The following is a 20,040-nucleotide window of genomic DNA, read 5'->3' as shown; positions in this document are numbered from 1 at the left end:
ATAAATTCGATATTTTTACAAACTATATTTTTGTAAACGATATTTTTTACTCAATATTTTTGTACTTACCTGTTTGTAGATACAAAATCGATATTCTGTCTGTCGATATTTTGTCGCCGATTTTTTGGGTAGTCGATATCATGTCCCTCGATATTATGTCAGTGATTCGTTGGCAAGATGGACCATCCTACCTGGATTGCTAGGGGCAGAACTGTTTACTGCCCACTTCCATTTCAAAGTGCTACCTCAAGGCACACACACAAATGAACTTGACACTAGTCTTTTGTCACCCGAGCCTTCTTGGAGTCTTAACAGGGGAAGGAAGGAACTTTCCAGAACTGAAGGTTAACATCTTCACCGGGCTCAAGGGCAACAGGTTCCCCGACGATGACCTCCTCAGTCTGGAAATCAAGCTTCTCTTATTCAGAGCTTTTCCACTCCATTGTTGAAAGCTTCACCCAGAACTGGTTCAGCACAACCTGGCAACGATGACTCCCCCTCGGACACCGTCTGATGCATTGCCCCACTGAAAACTCTCTTCTCCTGAACTTTTCTTCAGAAAATTTCTAATTCCAAAGTGAAGCTGAGACTGGGCCCAATCATCTTGTGTATCTGCCCGAGCGCCATTGCAGTTGGCCTTATCTTTTACCTTTATCCTGGTGTCATGTGACCAGATATCTGGGTTGTCACTTTGCTATTTTAGGCACTATTCTGACTAAAATCTTTAAACATTTAGAACTCTGGTTATATTGATTGGATGTTTGTCATTATGGTACCATTTTATGCATTAAGATGTACTTTCTTCCAAATAGGGTCGGAAATTTTCTTGTGTTGTGATTTCACTTTAGTTCTGCTTGGGGGCTGCATAAAGAGCTTACACTTTGCCTCTAAGTTAAGCCTAATTACTTTGTGCAAAGCTATCCAGGGGTTAAGCACAGGTTAGTTTAGTAACTTTTGTGGTTCACTCTGACAAAGATTGCGTTTTTTTGCCTGAGTGGGACTTCCACCCCCTCAAACAATAACCCGATTTCTTGCTGAACTAAAAAGTGAGACTCAGATTATTTCTATCATCAACACACCAAATTTCTTATGGTCCCTTCTGTTCAACAGCTGCTAATGGTTCAACTCTTCAAACAGCCAGATACACTTTCAATTGTAATCTGATGACACTCGGACTCACCTCTTCTTGGAAGATCGAAAGGCAACTCATCCACGTCCTGGTTAGGCCACATTTTCCTGTGTATTTTTGGGACTCAGACCAAGAATCTAATAAACAGAGGGCCCGATTCACAGAACTAACTTAAGACAAAATCCTAAACTTACTACTTTTGGTATTCACAGAAGTTAGGATTTTGTCTTAAGTTTGTCTTAAGACAGACTTAAGACAGACTTAAGTTAGGATTTTGTCTTAAGTCTGCCTTAAGTCTGTCTTAAGTCTGTCTTAAGTCAAACTCAAGACAAAATCCTAACTTCTGTGAATACCAAAAGCAGTAAGTTTAGGATTTTGTCCTAAGTTAGTTCTGTGAATCGGGCCCAGAGAGCCTCCTTCCATCTCATTATCGTACTACCGCTCTGCAAGGCTTCAAAACGCTTGTTCCAACTTGCCAAATTTAGGGTACCTATAGATTATCTTTGATGCTGATGTCTTATTCACTGCCCAAGGCAATGCTGTAGTAAAACAGTATAAACATACAGGGGCAGATTTACTAACCTTTCATGCAGTGCAAAGAAGCAAGGCAATGTATGTTAAAGGGAGCAAGCAGAAATGCACCATATCTATTAGGATATGACTTACATCTGCACACTCAAAACACTGTTGCACCTCAGGCATCCTAGTACCAACGCAGGTATCCTGGTGCCATGTTTACTGCCATTAGTAAATCTAGGTGTGCGTCAAAATCCATTGGTTGATGCCCAGGAACACCCATGCTCCATCCATAGAATATCTCCTTGACGCAAGGCAAGTGCATTACTTATGGAATAAATTCCACACAAAGCCACACAAATCTTGATTTGCATAGCTTTGTAAATCCCAACAAGAATTTTTTTATCAGGGCAGTGCCACAAAAACAGTGCAATCAAGACGCAAGACTTTAGTAACTTTGGGCCATCGTCACCATTCCTCCCTGAACTGACTTGAGACCTCAGCTTGGTATGACTCGAATACTGCAATTAGATCTACTCAATCAAAAATATTAAATCTTCCTATAACGTACACTATTGGCTTCCTGTCAACACCATTATCATATTTCAGGTTTTATGCACCATCACCAAAGCATGATAGGTCAAAAGCCCTGTATACTTGCAGAAACAAAGAGATCATTACACCTGTTAGAACTGGGGGTCTCTAGTTGGCGGAGGTAGGTACCACTGTCCATGTAGGGACCCTTGCTCCTAGTCAGGGTAAGGAGAAAACCCTCTGAGATAACCCCTGCTCACCCTCTAGGTAGCTTGGCACGAACAGTCAAGGCTATTCAGGAGGCAATGTGTTAAGTATTTGTACCAACACTCTCAGTAACACAGTGAAAACACCATAAACTGACTCCACAACAGTTTAGAAAAATAAAGTTATTTAATCTAAACTACACAAGACCAAAATGACAAAAATCCAACATACGCAGTTCAAGAATATGGTTTCAAAAGAAATCGTAAGGTTGCGATAAAAGTTCTTTAGGTTGCGATAAAATAATCCACAGATGCATGAACAGTTCACTGTTGCGTCATGTTTACTCACAGTACCTTTTAGTTGCGACAAAGTTCCAAAAGCAGAAGCTGGTGTGGTGAAAAACAAGCGATGTGTTGCTCCTGAGACCCCGGGGAGGCAATGCGTCAGCCCCGCTGCAGCAGCAGGCGCGTTGCGACAAATCCGGTCTGTATGGGGAGGAAGGCCACTTGTATGGATTCCGGTGTGAACGTTCCGTAGCAAGTTTGTTCTCGCAAAGGCACGATGCGGCGATCTTTGGAGGTGTGACGATCTCCCGAGCGACGATGCGCAGACCAGCGGTGATCTTCTCTCTCACAGCTCCTCGACTCGATGGTTTCTGCGACGACACTCGCAGCGACGTGATGCGGTCCGCAAGCAAGCAGTGCGGCGATCTCACCCAGCGACGACAGGCTCTGCGACGACACTCGCACCGATGTTCGGCTTCCCGCACCGATCGGGTGCGTCTCGCAAACGAAGGATGCGACAGCTCTGACAGCGGCAACAGGTGCTGTGATGATCTCGACCTTCGTAGTGACGGGAAACTTCTCGCACTGTCGGGGATGCACTCCGCAAGCGAGCGATGCAACACTTTTCAATTGCAAAAGTCTCTCAAGCTTAGTTCCAAGCTTCCCAGCACAGGTACAACTTCTCGAGGCCCCACAACTGGATCAAGCACTCTAGGAAGGACAGAACTCTCTCAGCAGAGTTCAGGTAAGTTGGGGGTGAAGTCCTTTTGTTCCTGGGACTTCGGAACAGGGAGCCAGCTCTTCTCAAGCCCTTGGAGATTCCTTTAAGAAAGGGAACACAGCACAACAGCAAAGTCCTTCCCCTCTCCTTGGCAGCAAAGCAACAGGTCAGTCCAGCAGAGCAACAGCAGGACAGTCTTCCTTCATCAGATTCAGCTTTCTCCTTGGCAGCGGTTCCTTCTTGATTCCAGGATGATCTAATTTTCTATTGTCAGGGGTCCTGTACTTATACCCCTTAAAGTCTTTGTTCTCTTTGTGCATGTGGGCCCTGAGCCCGGTCTGAACCAGTTCTGGGTGTTTCCTGAGTACTTTGTTTTCCTGGCTTCTCCTTTCCTTTCAGAATGAGGGGCAGGGTCGTCAGCCGCCCAGCAGGAGGTGGAGCCAGCATTGTGGCAGGCAGGCACAGCCCTATTCAGGCCCAGGTGCTAACTCCTCCCACCACTCAGGTTGCAAATGCAGTCATTCAGCCTAGGGCTGACTCAGCAGCCTCCTGGGGAATCTCCAGCCCCTGTCACTCTCAAACCAGACAGTCAATACACAAACAGGCCAAGGCACACAGAAGGGTCAGACAAGAGAACAGCAACTTTCTAAAAGTGCTGTTCTAAAACACAGGATTTACAAACAACCCTTCCTAAAAGATGTGTTATTAAATTCTGAGTTCAGGGATACTAGATACTTATGTCCTATCTTGTTCCTATGGGAAGAAATGCTGTTAACCACTGTAGCCAGCATCCCCCATGTTAACCTATGGAGCAAGATAGCCTTACAATAGTGAAAAACGAAAATGGCTGTAATTCACTACCAGAGCATGTCACCTGCACTAGTACATGCTCTACCTTTCTCATACACTGCACCCTGCCCAGGGGGGTACCTTGGGCCTTCCATGGGGGTGACTGATGTGCACGAAAAGGGAAGGGTTAGGCCTGGTCAGTGGGGACACTGACCAGGAGGACATGGCAGTTCTAAACTGCCCGTAGGCACTGCAGTGGCAGGCCTGAGACACCATTTTAGAGCTACTCCTGTGGGTGGCACAATCAGTGCTGCAGGCCCACTAGTAGCATTTGCCATCACCAGCCCTGGCACACCCTGTGCACTTTACTAGGGACTTCATGGCAATGGCAGCCTTTGGAGAAGTAAGTGTTGGCCAATCAATGCTAATTTCTTCTGAGCTACACCAGAGAGTAAAAGCACACTCTGTCAGAGTCAAATCGAGCAGAATAGAGAAGGCTGGAGATAAAAGATGTCCCAGCTTCAAGACAATAGGCAGGGTCAGACAATCTATTCATACTATCTGTTGGTATCCTAGAGACAGCAAGTATGTAGCTCTGTAAATGGGCTCACCTCAAAAAGGATAGTGCCAATCCAGTGCAAGATACAGTGAATAAAACTTCAGGCTAAAGTGGTGAGAAGCAGTGGTGCAGTGTTGAAGAGAAAAGAAAGCGCACAAGGGAGTACTACAGGTGATCTATATCTGTCATCTTTTCGGCTGTTTGTTAGTACACATGTACGTACATGAGAAGAGACACACATGCGCTCATGAATACACACACACACATTCTTGGAGATTTATTTACACGCCCCTTGTGCAGCTGGTTCGTCACTTTTAATATGGGAATAAGTGACGTGCCGGCAGTGTAAGGGGCTTGAAAATAAGCCCCTGGTACCTTGGGAATTCCATAGGGGTGACTAGTGTGCACAAAAAGGGAAGGGTTAGGTCTGGTCAGTGGGGACACTGACCAGGAGGCCATGGCAGTTCCTAGACTGCACACAGGCTCTGCAGTGGCAGGCCCGAGACACCATTTTAGGGCTACTCGTGTGGGTGGCACAATCAGTGCTGCAGGCCCACTAGTAGCATTGGTCATCACCAGCCCTGGCACACCCTGTGCACTTTACTAGGGACTTCATGGTGATACAAATATGCCAAACATGTATATCCAATCAGAATAGCAATTTACATAGGGAGCACTTACACTCTGGCACTGATCAGCAGTGGCAGAGTGTCCAAAGCATCTAAACCAGCAAAAACGAAATCCAGCACAGCATCAAAAATACAGGAGGTAGAGGCAAAAAGATAGGGGAAAACCACGCCAAAGATGCCAGGTCTAACAACACCCAATCAGAGATCAGCGAAAGCCCATTCAAGAAGCTGAAACCTGGTGTAGGACCCTTGGATATTTAAGGACCTTGACCTCAGTGAAAGCATAAAGTCCAATTTCAGCTACATATTGTTCAAGAAACATTTGAAGGATGAGCTTTTCAAAATGGACTTTAATTGAATACATCACACCTCAGGGGATTTTTATAGAAGAATTGTTGATATATTGATTCATCCCTCTCTCTTTTGACTGGGTGTGAGTGTTTGATTGATTCAGATGCTCCGTCCATCACCACCCCCTTTAGTACCGCTTTTGGCCGCCATAAGTGTGGCAGGGTATGCTCAGACGTGAGTCCCTTGCTCAATTTGCAACTGGATTCAAGCAAGCTGGGCTGAAGACAGCTGGAATGCCAGAAACCGGTCCTCGGAAGCTTGTTTCCGGCCCAGGGAAGACATGGCTTGGCAGTTCGGACTGGTCTGTTCCCATGAGGCACAGGGTCAGACTGATTTGCATATAGCCATGTCTGAACTGGGGTGGCAGAGTGGGCTAAAGAACAGTGATGGATTAAGCCCAGATCTTTTGACTGGGTGTGAGTGTTTGATTGATTCAGATGCTCCGTCCATCACCACCCCCTTTTAGACCGGACGGCCAGGCCAGGTCCTTCCGGTACCAGAACACAAGCAACTCAGGACAGGTTTTGCTACAATTTGAGCCTTACTATTTTCTTAGTATTTTTATTATTATTACTATGACTATCTTCTCCCTTACAATCTGAAGTCAGTATACTGGATTGATAGGGCGGGTCTCCAAAATGTGAAATAGATTGGTTGGAGCCAGACCAAAGTCTCGATGGAAAAATCAGGATAACAACTATGTAAAGAATCCTGATTATTCATAATGTGTAAAGTTATCTAAATAGGTGAAATTAAGGGACACATGTTGGACACAGCATACTTTTGCATAAATAGATAGATGTACAGTACAAATGTGTCTACATTTATTGAAACTACTTCTTTGACAATATTATCACATTTAGCTGAAGCTGTGGATATATCTGTTGGTCTCAACTTTATATCTGCATTGCAATAGTTTTCAATATCAATTCTCAGGACAACATGCACAAATAAAATTACTTCACCCTTGCTGTCTTCAAAGATTCAGCTGCATCTTCAGGCTATGGTGGCACCCCGCAATAACTGTGAGAAGATCAGTGATTCTACAAACTATTAAAAATAGAATTTATAATACATAGTTGGATTTTAGGTACAAATATTTTCCATGTGATTTTGTCTGTGTTGTATTTTAATACCAATGGCTACACTGATATACTGCAGTAGCAGAAAATCTCTTTGGTCTCCTCAGCCCCAGGTCGGCAATTGTCAAAAGGAGCCTCATTAGGAGAGATGCTAAACTGGCGTGCTTCAACATCCTACGCATGCTACGGAAGATTTTCCGGTGGATCCCCACCGAGACCAGGAAGACCGTCACCCAGGCCCTCGTCACCAGCCGACTGGACTACGGCAACGCCCTCTACGCCGGTACCACCGCCAAGCTCCAGAAGAGACTCCAGCGGATCCAGAACGCCTCAGCCAGACTCATCCTCGACATCCCACGAACCAGCCACATCACCGGACATCTAAGAGACCTTCACTGGCTCCCCGTCAACAAAAGAATCACCTTCCGCCTCCTCACCCACGCACACAAAGCCCTACACGACCAAGGCCCGAGCTACCTCAACAGCCGGATCAACTTCTACGCACCCAAACGCCACCTCCGATCAGCCAACCACACCCTCGCCGCCGTCCCCCGCATCCGAAGAGCGACTACAGGAGGAAGGTCCTTCTCCTACCTGGCCGCCAAGACCTGGAACTCCCTCCTGACCGACCTGCGCCTGACCCAAGACCACCTCTCCTTCAGGAAGAAGCTGAAGACCTGGCTGATCGAGCAGTAGCAGCACCCCCCGTCCCCCCCCCCCCAGCGCCTTGAGACCCTACGGGTATGTAGCGCGCTCTACAAGTGTCACTGATTGATTGATTGATTGATTGCCTTCCTCACATCTACTTCTTTAAAACAATGCTTAACTCATATCAAGTTATCACTGAGCGTTGGACTGGTTACTTATGTCTAGAACTACTGCTCCATGTGGCCCAAGTGGTCACAATGTGGCCAGTAGATGCAAATGAAGGGTTCTATTTAGGTGTTGCTCTAAAACCAATCCTCCAGAGTAAATCTCTGGACGCGGGACTGTAATCCTTGCTCAGATGGTAACATTTGCTGTCATTCATTCAAAATGGCAGCCTTTGGAGAAGTAAGTGTTGGCCAATCAATGCTAATTTCTTCTGATCTACACCAGAGAGTAAAAGCACACTCTGTCAGAGTCAAATCGAGCAGAATAGAGAAGGCTGGAGATTAAAGATGTCCCAGCTTCAAGACAATCGGCAGGGTCAGACAATCTATTCAAACTATTTGTTGGCATCCTAGAGACAGCAGGGATGTAGCTCTGTAAATGGGCATACCTCAAGAAAGATAGTGCCAATCCAGTGCAAGATACAGTGAATAAAACTTCTGGGTAAAGTGGTAAGAAGCAGTGGTGCAGAGTTGGAGAGAAAAGAAAGCACACAAGGGAGCACTACAGGTGATCCATATCTGTCATCTTTTCGGCTGTTTGTTAGTACACATGTACATACATGGGAAGAGACACACACACGCACATGTATACATACACACACACATTCTTGGAGATTTATTTACATACCCCTTGTGCATCCGGTGCGTCACTTTTAATATGGGAATAAGTGACGTGCCGGCAGTGTAAGGGGCTTGAAAATAAGCCCCTGGAACTCTTAAATGCATACCCCTTTCATAGAACATAAACTGCAGCACTTACAATCTATTATGAGGCAGAAGAGAAGCAGCTGAGGAGCTGTTCAGCCATAACAGGCATTAGACAAGCATAGACAAAACCACTAATTCCAACTGTTCACTGTATACAGAGACTTTTTTAATGCATTTTTGGAGAAGGAGGCAACATAAGTGGTTGACTGCATTCGCGGTCAAATGTTTTCATTTCCTGCACACAAAATATAAGGCTGTCTGCTGATATACATATAACATGAGTAAGATGTAAGCACAGATCTAGTTGAAATACGAAAACATTGTTATCTTGGCCTTGTATTCATTGAGGGCCAGATGTACCATCATTCCATTTTGCGAGTCGCAAATTGCGATGTTTTGCAACTCACAAAATGGAATGTACAACAGTGTCTCAGACACTGTTTACGATCACTAATGGGGTCGCAAATGACCTGCCTCATAAATATTCATGAGGCTCCTAAAAATATTTTCACATCCATTCGCAAAGTGGAAGGGGTACCCTGAGGACCCTTTCCCAGTTGTGAGTGGTTTACCACCTACTTGAAGTAAGTGGTAAACTATGAGTGTTTTATGACGGCAAATGCAATCGCAAAACAATGATACATACCATTCGGACTCGCAATTAGGAAGGGATGCCCTTCACATGCCCCTTCCAAATAGCGACTCGCAAACACTATTTTGTGAGTCACCGACTAGCAAAATAGCGTTTGTAAATGCCAATACCCTTTTTTGCGGTCGCAAACATGAAACAAAAAAATGAAACATCTGGCCCTAAATGTTGACTATATATTATTTTTAGTAAATAATATATGTGCAAGCCTATGTGGAAAATGCATTGTTAATTAAAAGTGCAAAAACTATTGAGATAGTAAAAAACTATTTTTATACCTGTGGCTTATCCAAGACAGCAATTGGGTAGCAGTAACAGATCCTCATTCACTGGAATATATATGTTGCTGCTTTTTGTTTCTGTTCTGTTTATAATGTTAGGGAAACTTGCTCTGCTACTGCCCATGCAGTAACTATGTTAGAGGATAGAAAGATGGAGAACGACTTTTCTCTGTACAAAAAAAATGATTACCTGTAAAGAAGAGAGTTTATGGTGCACAGTGGTGAATAAAGACATGATAAGCACGGTGAGGCCGAAAGTCTTCAGCCACACTCTCCATAACAAAGCATCTTTGACGAGTTGTCTGAACTAGAACACAATAACATTTACAAGGGTGGGGGTGTTCACCATGCTGCTGCGAGCCACTACTCCTGAAGTGAAACCAGAGTATTTGCTCGACGCTATGTGGGAAGAGGTTCAACACCGCCCACCAGTCCCCGACGGAGCGTTGTGTTTCCCTGACCGAGCCAATCCTGGCAGTGCTATTATGCTGTTTGGTATTAAAAGCAGCAAGACAGCAGTGCTTGGATTTCCAGGAATGCCAGTACCCACCTTACACATCGTTTTCTTGCAGCTCGAGTCCAATCAGCTTGTCTAGATAAGGATGTGTTTTTTTATGTTTATTTATTTTAAATAAAGGTATATTTACATTGCATAGGTGATCGGTGCACATTCTATAGAATTATAACGTGCGTAGAGTTGAAATGTGCTCTGATCAACTCTGTAAAGCAAATTGTTGCATGCCTGTTTAGGAAAGGGCAGGCTCCGTTGTCCCGCTGTTCTGCTACGTGATTGGCTCTGCGGTGTCACTATTCTGCCCTGTGGCATAACTCAGTGCTGTTTCTGTTCTTCCCTAACTCTCGCTTTGCAGTATCCAGCTCTGCCCCGTTGCCGAACTCTGCATTCCCTCTGCACTCCTGTCTTTCTTGCTCTGTGGTCTGTCCCTTGAATGTCTTTCTGAGGTGCCTCTGTTCTGCGATGGGGCAGTCGCTGCAGTTTCTATGTTCTACCCTGGGACTATAGTGGATTTATGTTGACCTTTGACAACACTTCTCAGTTTTCTGTTGTTCCCTTTTACAAACTCTGCAGTAGGCTGAGCGGGGTTTCATTCTGTCTTGTTCTATTCTCTGCAGGATCTCAGTTCTGTCCTTCTGTAAAGCACTCGTATTGTCCCCCGCACTACCCCACTAATGGAAAGAGCTGGAAAAAGACAACCTCGGCTCTAATACAAAATAGAAAGTTTAGTGCCTGGGCTCATTACATTGAACCATAAAACTACAGGGCAAGCTATTCAGCAATAACGTCACCTCGTCAGTCAGCTCCAGGGGGACCCTGACCCTGGCACTGTGCACAGCTCTGGACCCCAGCCTGGGAGCACCTGACTGATTCCAGGTAAGGGGCCCTCAATGTACTTCGGAGGGGCCTCCTCAAGTTTGCACCTAGTAACGCATGCACAACTACTTCAGGGGCGGGTCTAGGCTCATGGCGGCCCTGGGCAGGGAGCGTAGGTAGGGGGCCTCGGAAGAGGGGGTCCAGGCAGGGCGTAGCGCGTAGAGCGGAGGCCAGTGAATGCCTAAGGCCGCCCCTGACTACTTACTCCAGCCATGGCCCGGGCAGGTAAGAGCCGTGAGGCGGTAGGGCCGGTTTAGCGCAATTCGACAGACTCCCATGAGGGAAAATAAAAAAAATATGAATTTGCTCTCCATTCAAACGGTCCCACCACCCTACCGCTCTTACCTGCACGTGCCGCGGCGGATTTTACTCCTGGGTCAATTGTCTCTGCCCAGTCATTACTACTTGAGGTTACCCTGGCAACCGTATCGGATTTTCTATCCTGGTTTCAGAAATACATTTCAAATAAATTACTTCCCTCTTTTTTGTATTCAGTCTTTCAAAACATTGAAAAAGCTCCAGAGCTAAGGCAACACGAATTTTGTGTTGGCTGGAAATGCCTGACGTAACTTTCAGGCGTAAAGACATTCACTAGTTTCGAACACAGGGCAAATTAAAGCACTGCCCAGGCTGATATTCCATGCAGCCAGATGTCCTGATATTTGGACAAAATAATGCATTAATAATTTGGGGATACAGAAATATCAGAAAACAATATTGTGTTGCAAAATATCATGACGCAGAAATATCGCTGTCAAGAATATTGCTTTTTTGGTAAGTAATACCATTTATTAAGAATATCGTTGATAATATTGTTTTCGGTAATATAGTTGTAAAGAAGACTGTTTTTCATTTTTTTGATGTGTTTTGATTCATATAATTTTTTGTGTTATTATTGTTTGTATAATTGTTAATAGTTTTTTAAACATAGTATTCAATTTTAAGTGATTTAGAATTTTTTGTTTTATGTTAATAGTAATTTATAGTGTCATAGTGGGTTGTTGACTTTGTAGAGGGTAGGATGGGAAGATAATTAAGTATTAATTAATTATTCATTAATTCACTAATTACTAATTAATTAATTTTAATTAAGTGTGTGATTGATCTTAATTATGTATATTATGTAATACTCATGTAATTAATTATATTGTAGGCGTCATGTTTGTAGGGGCGGAGGGTGGGAAGATAATTAGATAATAGGTAACAAATATTAATTTATAATTCATTATTTAAATGAACAATAAATATATTAGTTGTGGAATAATCTTATATTTTAGTTAAATTTTAGGTCTGTGTTGCTGGGTTTTTAGGGGTATAGGGTTGAAGGAAATTAAGTCACATTTAATTAATACTTATTTATGTACATAATGTAATAATGATTTATTGATATTTGAAACAATATAAATATTATTGTATAATCAAATATTTAATTGATTAATAGTCACAAATAACTTTATTTCGGCTCAGAGAATCAGAAAAAGTATCACAGAAATAAGAATATAAAATTCAAAACATATCAAATTCACAATACCAGTTTAAAACAATTCATAAATCTGCACTAATTTAATTTTAAGCTTTTTGCATAAAGGTCAGTTTGGGGAATAAGCTATTACTCTAATAATCTCTATACAGATTTACTTATAGCACTTTCTAATCGCAATGGAGCCTCATATGTAATTAGTTACTGGCAATGCAGATTTCAGCAGTAGCCAATGGCCGTAAAAACCCTCGCTATACGAACAGGGATGAATATTCCTTAGTAGAGGCAGCAGGAATTTAGTTCTCTCTGATTTATACAATGTGCAAAATAGTGCAAAGTGCATAGTGCTTTGTCTGGAAGAGTTTGAAACATTGTCTGATTTTAATCAGGGTTTGATAACATTGTGTGAAAGCTTTAAGTCAACTGCAATCCAAATCTTGGCCCATAAGTACAAGGGGGCACTACCTATCCAGTTTTCCATGAATTCTAAACCCAATTCCATGTGGCAGAATAGGGTGGGGGCGCTTTTCAGTAACAACAATGATCTTTTAATATTTTATTTTAATTCCTACAAGCTGTTGGTTTTTATCTTAGCCCCAAACCCCCACTCCATATGTGGCAATCAAGAGACATTTAGCGCTATAAAGGGTGATTAGTTTCTTTATAGGCTTGTGCCCCAGTTTACAAGCAAAGTGAAATAGTACATCCATCACCCTACTTGTCTGCTGCACTCAAAGACATGGAAGAGGTTCCCATTTCATCTGATTGTTTTATAAATAACCCAACTATGAGAAATTATTAACCTTTTCTATTTTCTTTCCCTCCACAGTGGAAGTTTTAGTTTTAGTGGTTTTTGGTCATATACATATCTTTGTATATGATTTGATAAAAAGTACTTGTAAATCAAGAGTTGTTATAAAATCAGTATAAGCAGCAAGAGATTTCTGCAAGCTTATAGCTGTCTTTGCTAGTAGTGTTGTGTAGCATTTTAGAATCCAAGCGTAATTTACCGATTCATGCCCCTATATAGCTATAATTCACATTGCCCTTATATAGACATAGAAATCATACCCATATTTAGACATAATCCATCCAGTCCAAATACAGGCATGGCTACTTCAACTAGTTCCAAAAAGCCACAATGATTTCTTGGAAAACTCGACCTCAGTAGTCAGGGACATTCCCTTGCTTGAATATTGATTTGTCCTAGAAATCATGGAGTTTTGAAAGAACTACCATTCATTCCCTTGTGGTTCTTTGATGATGTTATTATGCCCAACTTTTCATCAAACTAGGCACCATCAAGGTATAAATATGCCTACACTTGCCCTAGCAAACACACAGTGGTTCGGAGCAGCTCGACTATCTACTAGCCCGACGCAGCTCGCTACAGCAAGTGTCGAAGGAAGCCAACCCTCCAGTTGACGCACTGAGAGAGAGGCTGCCTTTCTCTCCCTGAGAATCCAGCTCAAGTGTTTCCAAACTCCCCTCGCGGCGTGTTGGATAATCAAGTCCCGACACAGACATACCAGACCTCCTTCATTCTAAAACCAAGTTATGGAGCAGATTAGACCCTAAGAGCAATCTTGGTTAGATTCTTGGCAAAAAAAAACTAAACCTATGCTACACCTCACTTACTTTCCCTCGTACTAGACTTAGGTTAGGTACATTGGGGTAGGCGTATTTTAGAAGCACCAGTTGAGTACTTTTTAGCCTTTGTAATTTATGTATGTATTTATCTATGGTCTGGGAACCATGCAATGCTTTTACTGTATTTTTTCATAATACTCTTCTTACTGTATGCATTATACTTTGAAACCAGTATTACGATTGTAGCAGTTCACTTTACTTGCTTGAGAACGAAGACTGTTCAATAAAACTCTTTTATTGAAAACGCCAGTCTCTCTATTTCTCTGCACCTCTGATGAAACGAAGCATGCACGATTGACTGAGTAAAATATCTATCTATTGTTTCCACGAATCTGAAGATCAGTTTTATTCTTGGAGAAACAAAGTTGTCATGTTTATGCGGTTGTCAGAAACTAATCCCTTCTTGTTCATTCGAGAGAGTTTCCAGTGACCTCTGAGCTAGCTAGCACTCACAATTAACTCTAGTATATTCGATAGAGACCCAGTCGGCATAAGTCCTACGTCAAATCTATAGGATATATTATTCCAATGCACAAAGCCTATTGGGAACATAGGAACTACAGTACAGTAGAACCGTGTCATCTGCGTGAGATAAAAGTGGGGCAAATTTATTACCTATTTTGGGGTACTCAAGTTTATTTGTGTATATTAAAAAAAGATAGGGGGATAGGAGACACCCTTGCCTAACTCCCTCTGTTGAAATAATTGGGTGGGTTATTTCTCCTTCACAGCCACATGTTATAGTGACTGTGGTGCTGGAGTGAATCATACGAAGAAGGGTTAATAATGCTATTTTGACCTCCATGCCATCCATCATGACCCATAATTTATCTCGGTTGGGAGTGTTGAATGCGCTGGATAGGTCCTTGATGGCCAAGTGGCTAGAGCTCTTCATGGACCTAACATGCTTATTAATTATTAAGGATACATTGAGACATTGCTCAGTAGTACCCCACCCCCTCCTATAGCCATATTGAGTGTTGGACATAACCCAAATCTTATATGCCCAATCTTCCAAGCATGCAAGAAGTTTACGGCCACAGCACAAGCTCCCATAGAAAAATGTGAGCATGCAACAGCACCAAGCCAAACTGGTAGGAACTTTTAAAGCGCATTACTCTGCAATCACTGCTCCAACGTGATGTGGTTTTGAATATATTACTCTCAAGAGCATTCCCTCTTTTAGAGGCTATACTAGATGGTCACTGTTCTTTTTCTACTAACACAGCTGTAACCTCCTTTTCCAGAAAAATATATACTTTAGTGTGTCGCCGTAAATGGGACAGATGTGGTCAGACTTGGGTCCTGTGTACACTCTGGACCTGATTCACAAAGGGCCTTTACACTTGTGGAGTAGTCATGGCGGGTACTCCATATTACAATTACTTATTGCAGGACTCCCGCAACAAGTGAGGCCCCCAACCACGACTGTGGATCCTCCACCATGAGTACGGAGGTCCTTTGTGAATCTGGCCCTGTGTCACTGAAACCAAGATGCACCTGGCTGATGAACCCTGATTACAAATGCCACAGTGGTTAGTATGCTATTTATCTCACCCATCAACATCTGATCGTTCCATATTGAAATTCATTGGGAGAAAAGTAGAGTACTTATTCCAAGTTGTTCCCTAACAATCGGAAATACCATGAGGTACCACACGAATGTTTGTGGTTTCCACACCAAATTTTAATTTCACAGTATTTACTCCGCCTTTTTTGCTGTTACATTTTGGCAGGTTTAACCTGCTGTTATTCAACATGAAAACTTTGAGGGTGTTGATTTTACTAGGCATGATAATTACTGTATATGATAATCTTTTTGTAGCATGTAATTGCAGTTCCTGCAATAGGAGGAGTTTGACCCAAGTTCCGAAAGTAAGGAAGAGTTCGAAATTGAGTGCACCCAACTGCCTCACGAGACGTTCAACCTGTAAGTCTTCACAGGAACTTAAACTTCTCTAACAAAGGACTCCTGTTTATAAGTAGGACTATATACAACATTTTGGTCATTGGCACTCACAGGTGCAGGGAACCACCCTGTGGAACTCATTGTCTATGGATCTACAACTGGAGGATGACTATGTCCAGTACAGAAAAGATGTGAAGATTCACCTATTTTACACAGTACTTGGTTAATGACACCTCCTTTTCCCAGTGAGCATAGCTGTGTCGGTCAGTCTCCTAAACCTGTCACATCTTCCATTTGTCCTTGAACTTCTATTTTCAAAGACTTTACTATCGTCAGATTCTTACCTTCGAGTGGATCCATGCTAATCCTTTCATTGTGTTTTACCTTCTACATACTGACAGGTTTTGTGAGTGTAGTTTGCGAAGTAGCGCTACGCGTTGCTTCGCGAAGTGCACTTCGCACTACGCGAGCTACGCGTAGCACTACGCGAACTGCATAGTAGCATGTTCGCACTGTGCAAGATGTCGTTTTCAATGATTGCACAGTGCGGACAAGCATCCAACACTGTGCAATCATTGAAAACGGCATCTTGCACATTGAGAGCTGTACTTTTCTGCCGCTCAAGTAGATTTTTACTCGAGCTGCAGCTTTCTCAACGCGGACTGGTAGTTTCTCAACGCGAGAAGTCGCAAGCATGCCCGACCACTCGCAATGAGAAACCTGACCTCCCCGCATTGAGAATCTCGCCGGGAGGCTCATCTTCCATGCTCACGATCGTCAACTTGATGTTGCTGATCGCGACAAGGAAAAAGTCTCGCGAGGATGTCATTTTGCTTGCTCATGGTCGCCAACTTGACGTTGAAGACCGCGAGCAAGCAAAAAATGACCGCTGCACTACGCTACGCTACGTTACGCATGTTTGCACTGTGCTAAGTGCAGTTCATGTAGTGCAAAGTTGCGCAAACTTCGCAAACTACGCGAGCGAAGCTTAGTGCTTTTCCCAGGGTTACTTACAGCCTGGTCACCTACCATACTTCACCGCTATGAGACGTATGGGGCTTATATTTCCTTCTACAATAATGGTGTAACCTGACGTTCAACCACAACTATAACTACATTGACTTCACAAACTGTTAAATGTAACACCTTTGTGAAATCTCATACACTAATACTAATGTCAATACTACCTTCAACAAAACACGATGCCTATTGTTTGAACTATCCCTAGATTAGAGGGTTTCCCTTGCCCTTTTCAAACTCTGATTATACATCTACCCATCCATAACTTTACCCCTAACTAAATCTTTACCTTCACACAATCCTGTGCTTAACCCTTATACTAAACCTAACCCAATACTTAACCCTAATCCTATCTCTAACCATTACCCAGCCTATTATCTAACCTTTTCCAACACCCACACAAAATCAGAGCCTTACTTTGTTCCATCAAATCCCCCTTACCCTAATCATAGCTTGAAGATTTTGCCCTATCTCTAACTGTAATTCAAACTCTTGCCTTTCTTTTTCTTGTACTCTAACTTTTATCCTTTCCATATTTTTTCAAATAGTCTTTCCTTGCACTTTAGATTTTCGAAATTGTTATGTTTTTCCTATTTTTTTGCTTGCCACTTCTTTCGTTGGTCAATTTACTTTCTCACCGTTTACCCAAAAAATGATTTAAAATCAAATATATGAATGTTTGTTTCTTGTTCAGCTTTCAAGGTACACCAAGGAGGGCTTTCTGCATTTGGGCACTCTTGGATCCACCACTCTCCTACCAGACACACGGTGCCTAGTAGACAACAAAAAGAGCCGGCTTCCTCAACTTCTTGACTGCGAAAAGGTGAAAAGTAGTCTCCACAAGCGCTGGAATTTCACACAGGTTTGTTGCTATCCTCCTAGTATTTGTGCACTTAACCTCCTTTATTATAGAAATATGTAGTATCAAAATGAAATTAAGTCATCAAAGAATGTGTTTTGGTGTCCCAAGAAACTCGCGGATTACTGGACCTCAACTCTGAGGGTTAATTCCTTTTACCACTGATAGCTAGGCTTACTGTGGCCAGTGATAAGAGAGCGCTAGGTACAACCTTTAGTGCTTGAGTCACAGGGCAAAGAAGCGAGCAGTCCAAGGCTTACTCATGGAGGTGGTGTGGGGTTACAGACTCGGACATTCAACACAATATCTCCTAATACTGAATGTACAGCCCTGTTCATTTACATTTGTAAGAATAAAGTGCATTAATATGGCAATTGCATAACACAATGCATAAGAATGTGTGTAAGGTACATAGGGTATCACTATGGTGTTACAGGAGAGACACCTAAATTGATATGCAGAGAGTGCAAGCAGATTACTTGCCTCTGCCCCCTCAGTCAGTCTATTGAACGTGTACCCTGGTAGGCAATGGTTTTAGAACCAGAACACATGATTTGGAGTAGCCCTGGACTCTTGAGCAATGCTTGGAGATTTACCTGTCTGCTGTAGTGGGACTTCAGTTGTGAGGGCCCATTGATGTGATTCTTCATGTACTACAATCCCGCCACTTCCTGGATGTGGGCAGTGAGTTGGCAGAGGCTATGGCAGCACTGCACTGGGGATGTGGTTGTAGTATCCCTTGTGGTTCAGGCCCTAATAAAAAAATAACCCATAGGTTCGTGACAAGTTGGCAAGAGTCTTCAGTGGGAATGGAGTTAATCCTAGGAATTAGCCCTCGGGCCTCTCATGACACCATGCAGCCGTGTGCCGTGGTGTGAATGTTTTTGTGCAGAAAGAGACACCTTCCTGCACAAACACAATCAAAAGAGGTGTTTTCTCATTTTATGTGTGCTGCAGAATGCAGCACACGTGGAAATATGTAGATGTGGGCTGGCAGACTGCGCACGTGGATGCTTCAGCGGCATAAATGTACAGCAGGGGCTTTGTAAATATGCCCCTTAGACTGTTGAGTTCCCATGCTCTAGTATGAAATACTATTGTGGCTGTTGCCTTTTTGTGTGTATTCCTTCTCTCTAAATAAAGTATTTTTCATTAAGGGGCTGATAAGGGAAGTATCTCAATAGAGCATTCATAATAAGAGTAAAAAGAAACCAGGCACCCACTAGACGTTTTGGAGCAGCTCCTTTGAAAGAAAAAACATTAGGTAAAAGTGATGCAGTCTACACTTCTCCAAGCCCTCCTTCCAGATTAATGGGAATGCTTTGAGGAATAACATAGTATGACCTCACATTATGAACTTTTCTGTCTCCTATAGAGAGCACTGTCTCCTCCCAAACTTCAGAGTCATTTGCTTTACAGAGGCCTCAAAGATGCTAGCAATACTCACTGCTGTTCTGGCAGTCTACCTCTAACCTCAATCTTGTGCAGCGGCAAATGCAATCCAAAATGAATTCTGATGGCAGATACCCACACAGTCCACACACTCCAATGGCTCACACTACCATACCCCTATTATCATACTTGTTCAGGCAAAAAATTCCATTTTAGGTCTTCACAACCATTCTCTAGGCCTGCAATGCAGGGGACATTCCCATCCCAAAAAATGAGCTTAGAAAGAGTGAGGTGCATTAATAATGTGCACAATGCTTAAGTTAAAAAGAGATACTAATGGATAGCAGCCCAGTAAATGGTCAAAAATGTTTAAATGTGTTGGCTCCGAAAAGCTGCAAGGCTGAATGCGAAAACCTGGTTGTCATTGTTGCTGCCGCCAACAAGTGATTTGCGATGCGCTGGTCTGAGTCAGGAAGGCATTTTTCAGTGTTGGTTGCAATGCGAGCTTCGAAGTCGATGCTTGGTTCTTGTGGTGGGAACATCCTCAGAGCAGAGGGAATGCATCAGTTCTTCTGTATCAACACCTTTAGGCCCACTTCCAAGGGTCTAAGACATGGTAGGACTCACAGATGGCAGAGTACGGGGGCTGGGTACAAGGTGGTTGGAGCCTTCTGTCCCTGAGGAACTAATCAGATCAGTTCAGAACAAGGCCAGAGGACCCCATCCCATGGGGAAAATAGGTTAATGAATGTGGTAAGGGGCATGCAGCCCCATTCCGAGCTTTTATTTGTGGGCAACAGTAGTAATGTGAGAAGGGGTCATATGACCCCCCATGCTCTGCCTCTATGAGACACTGGGGACACAATGCCCAGGCCATTTGTATAATTAGGAGAGGCATTTATTAAACCTTTGCCTAAGAAATCCTTGGCTGATCAGGGGGATCTTCAAAATTATAGGACCATTTCTCTTTTGCCTCTATGCTAAAAAATTATGCAGTCTTTGGAGAATCATCAACTTTCAGACTATCTG

The 20,040-nt window shown here is 43.1% G+C and overlaps 1 protein-coding gene across 1 annotated transcript in view; it reads left to right on the top strand.

The window, feature by feature from the left end:
* GALNT17 (polypeptide N-acetylgalactosaminyltransferase 17) overlaps window positions 1-20,040 on the top strand; it is a 1,810,367-nt gene that overhangs the window by 1,781,372 nt on the left and 8,955 nt on the right. Inside the window, exon 10 of the mRNA XM_086954581.1 lies at window positions 17,455-17,622. Within this exon, the coding sequence (XP_086810707.1) occupies window positions 17,455-17,622 (168 nt within the window). The remainder of the gene's footprint in view (window positions 1-17,454; window positions 17,623-20,040) is intronic.

This window comes from Lissotriton vulgaris, chromosome 2_1 (genome assembly GCF_964263255.1).
Source record: "Lissotriton vulgaris chromosome 2_1, aLisVul1.2, whole genome shotgun sequence".
NCBI lineage: Eukaryota > Metazoa > Chordata > Amphibia > Caudata > Salamandridae > Lissotriton > Lissotriton vulgaris.
This window is presented reverse-complemented; position numbering and strand designations above follow the sequence as displayed.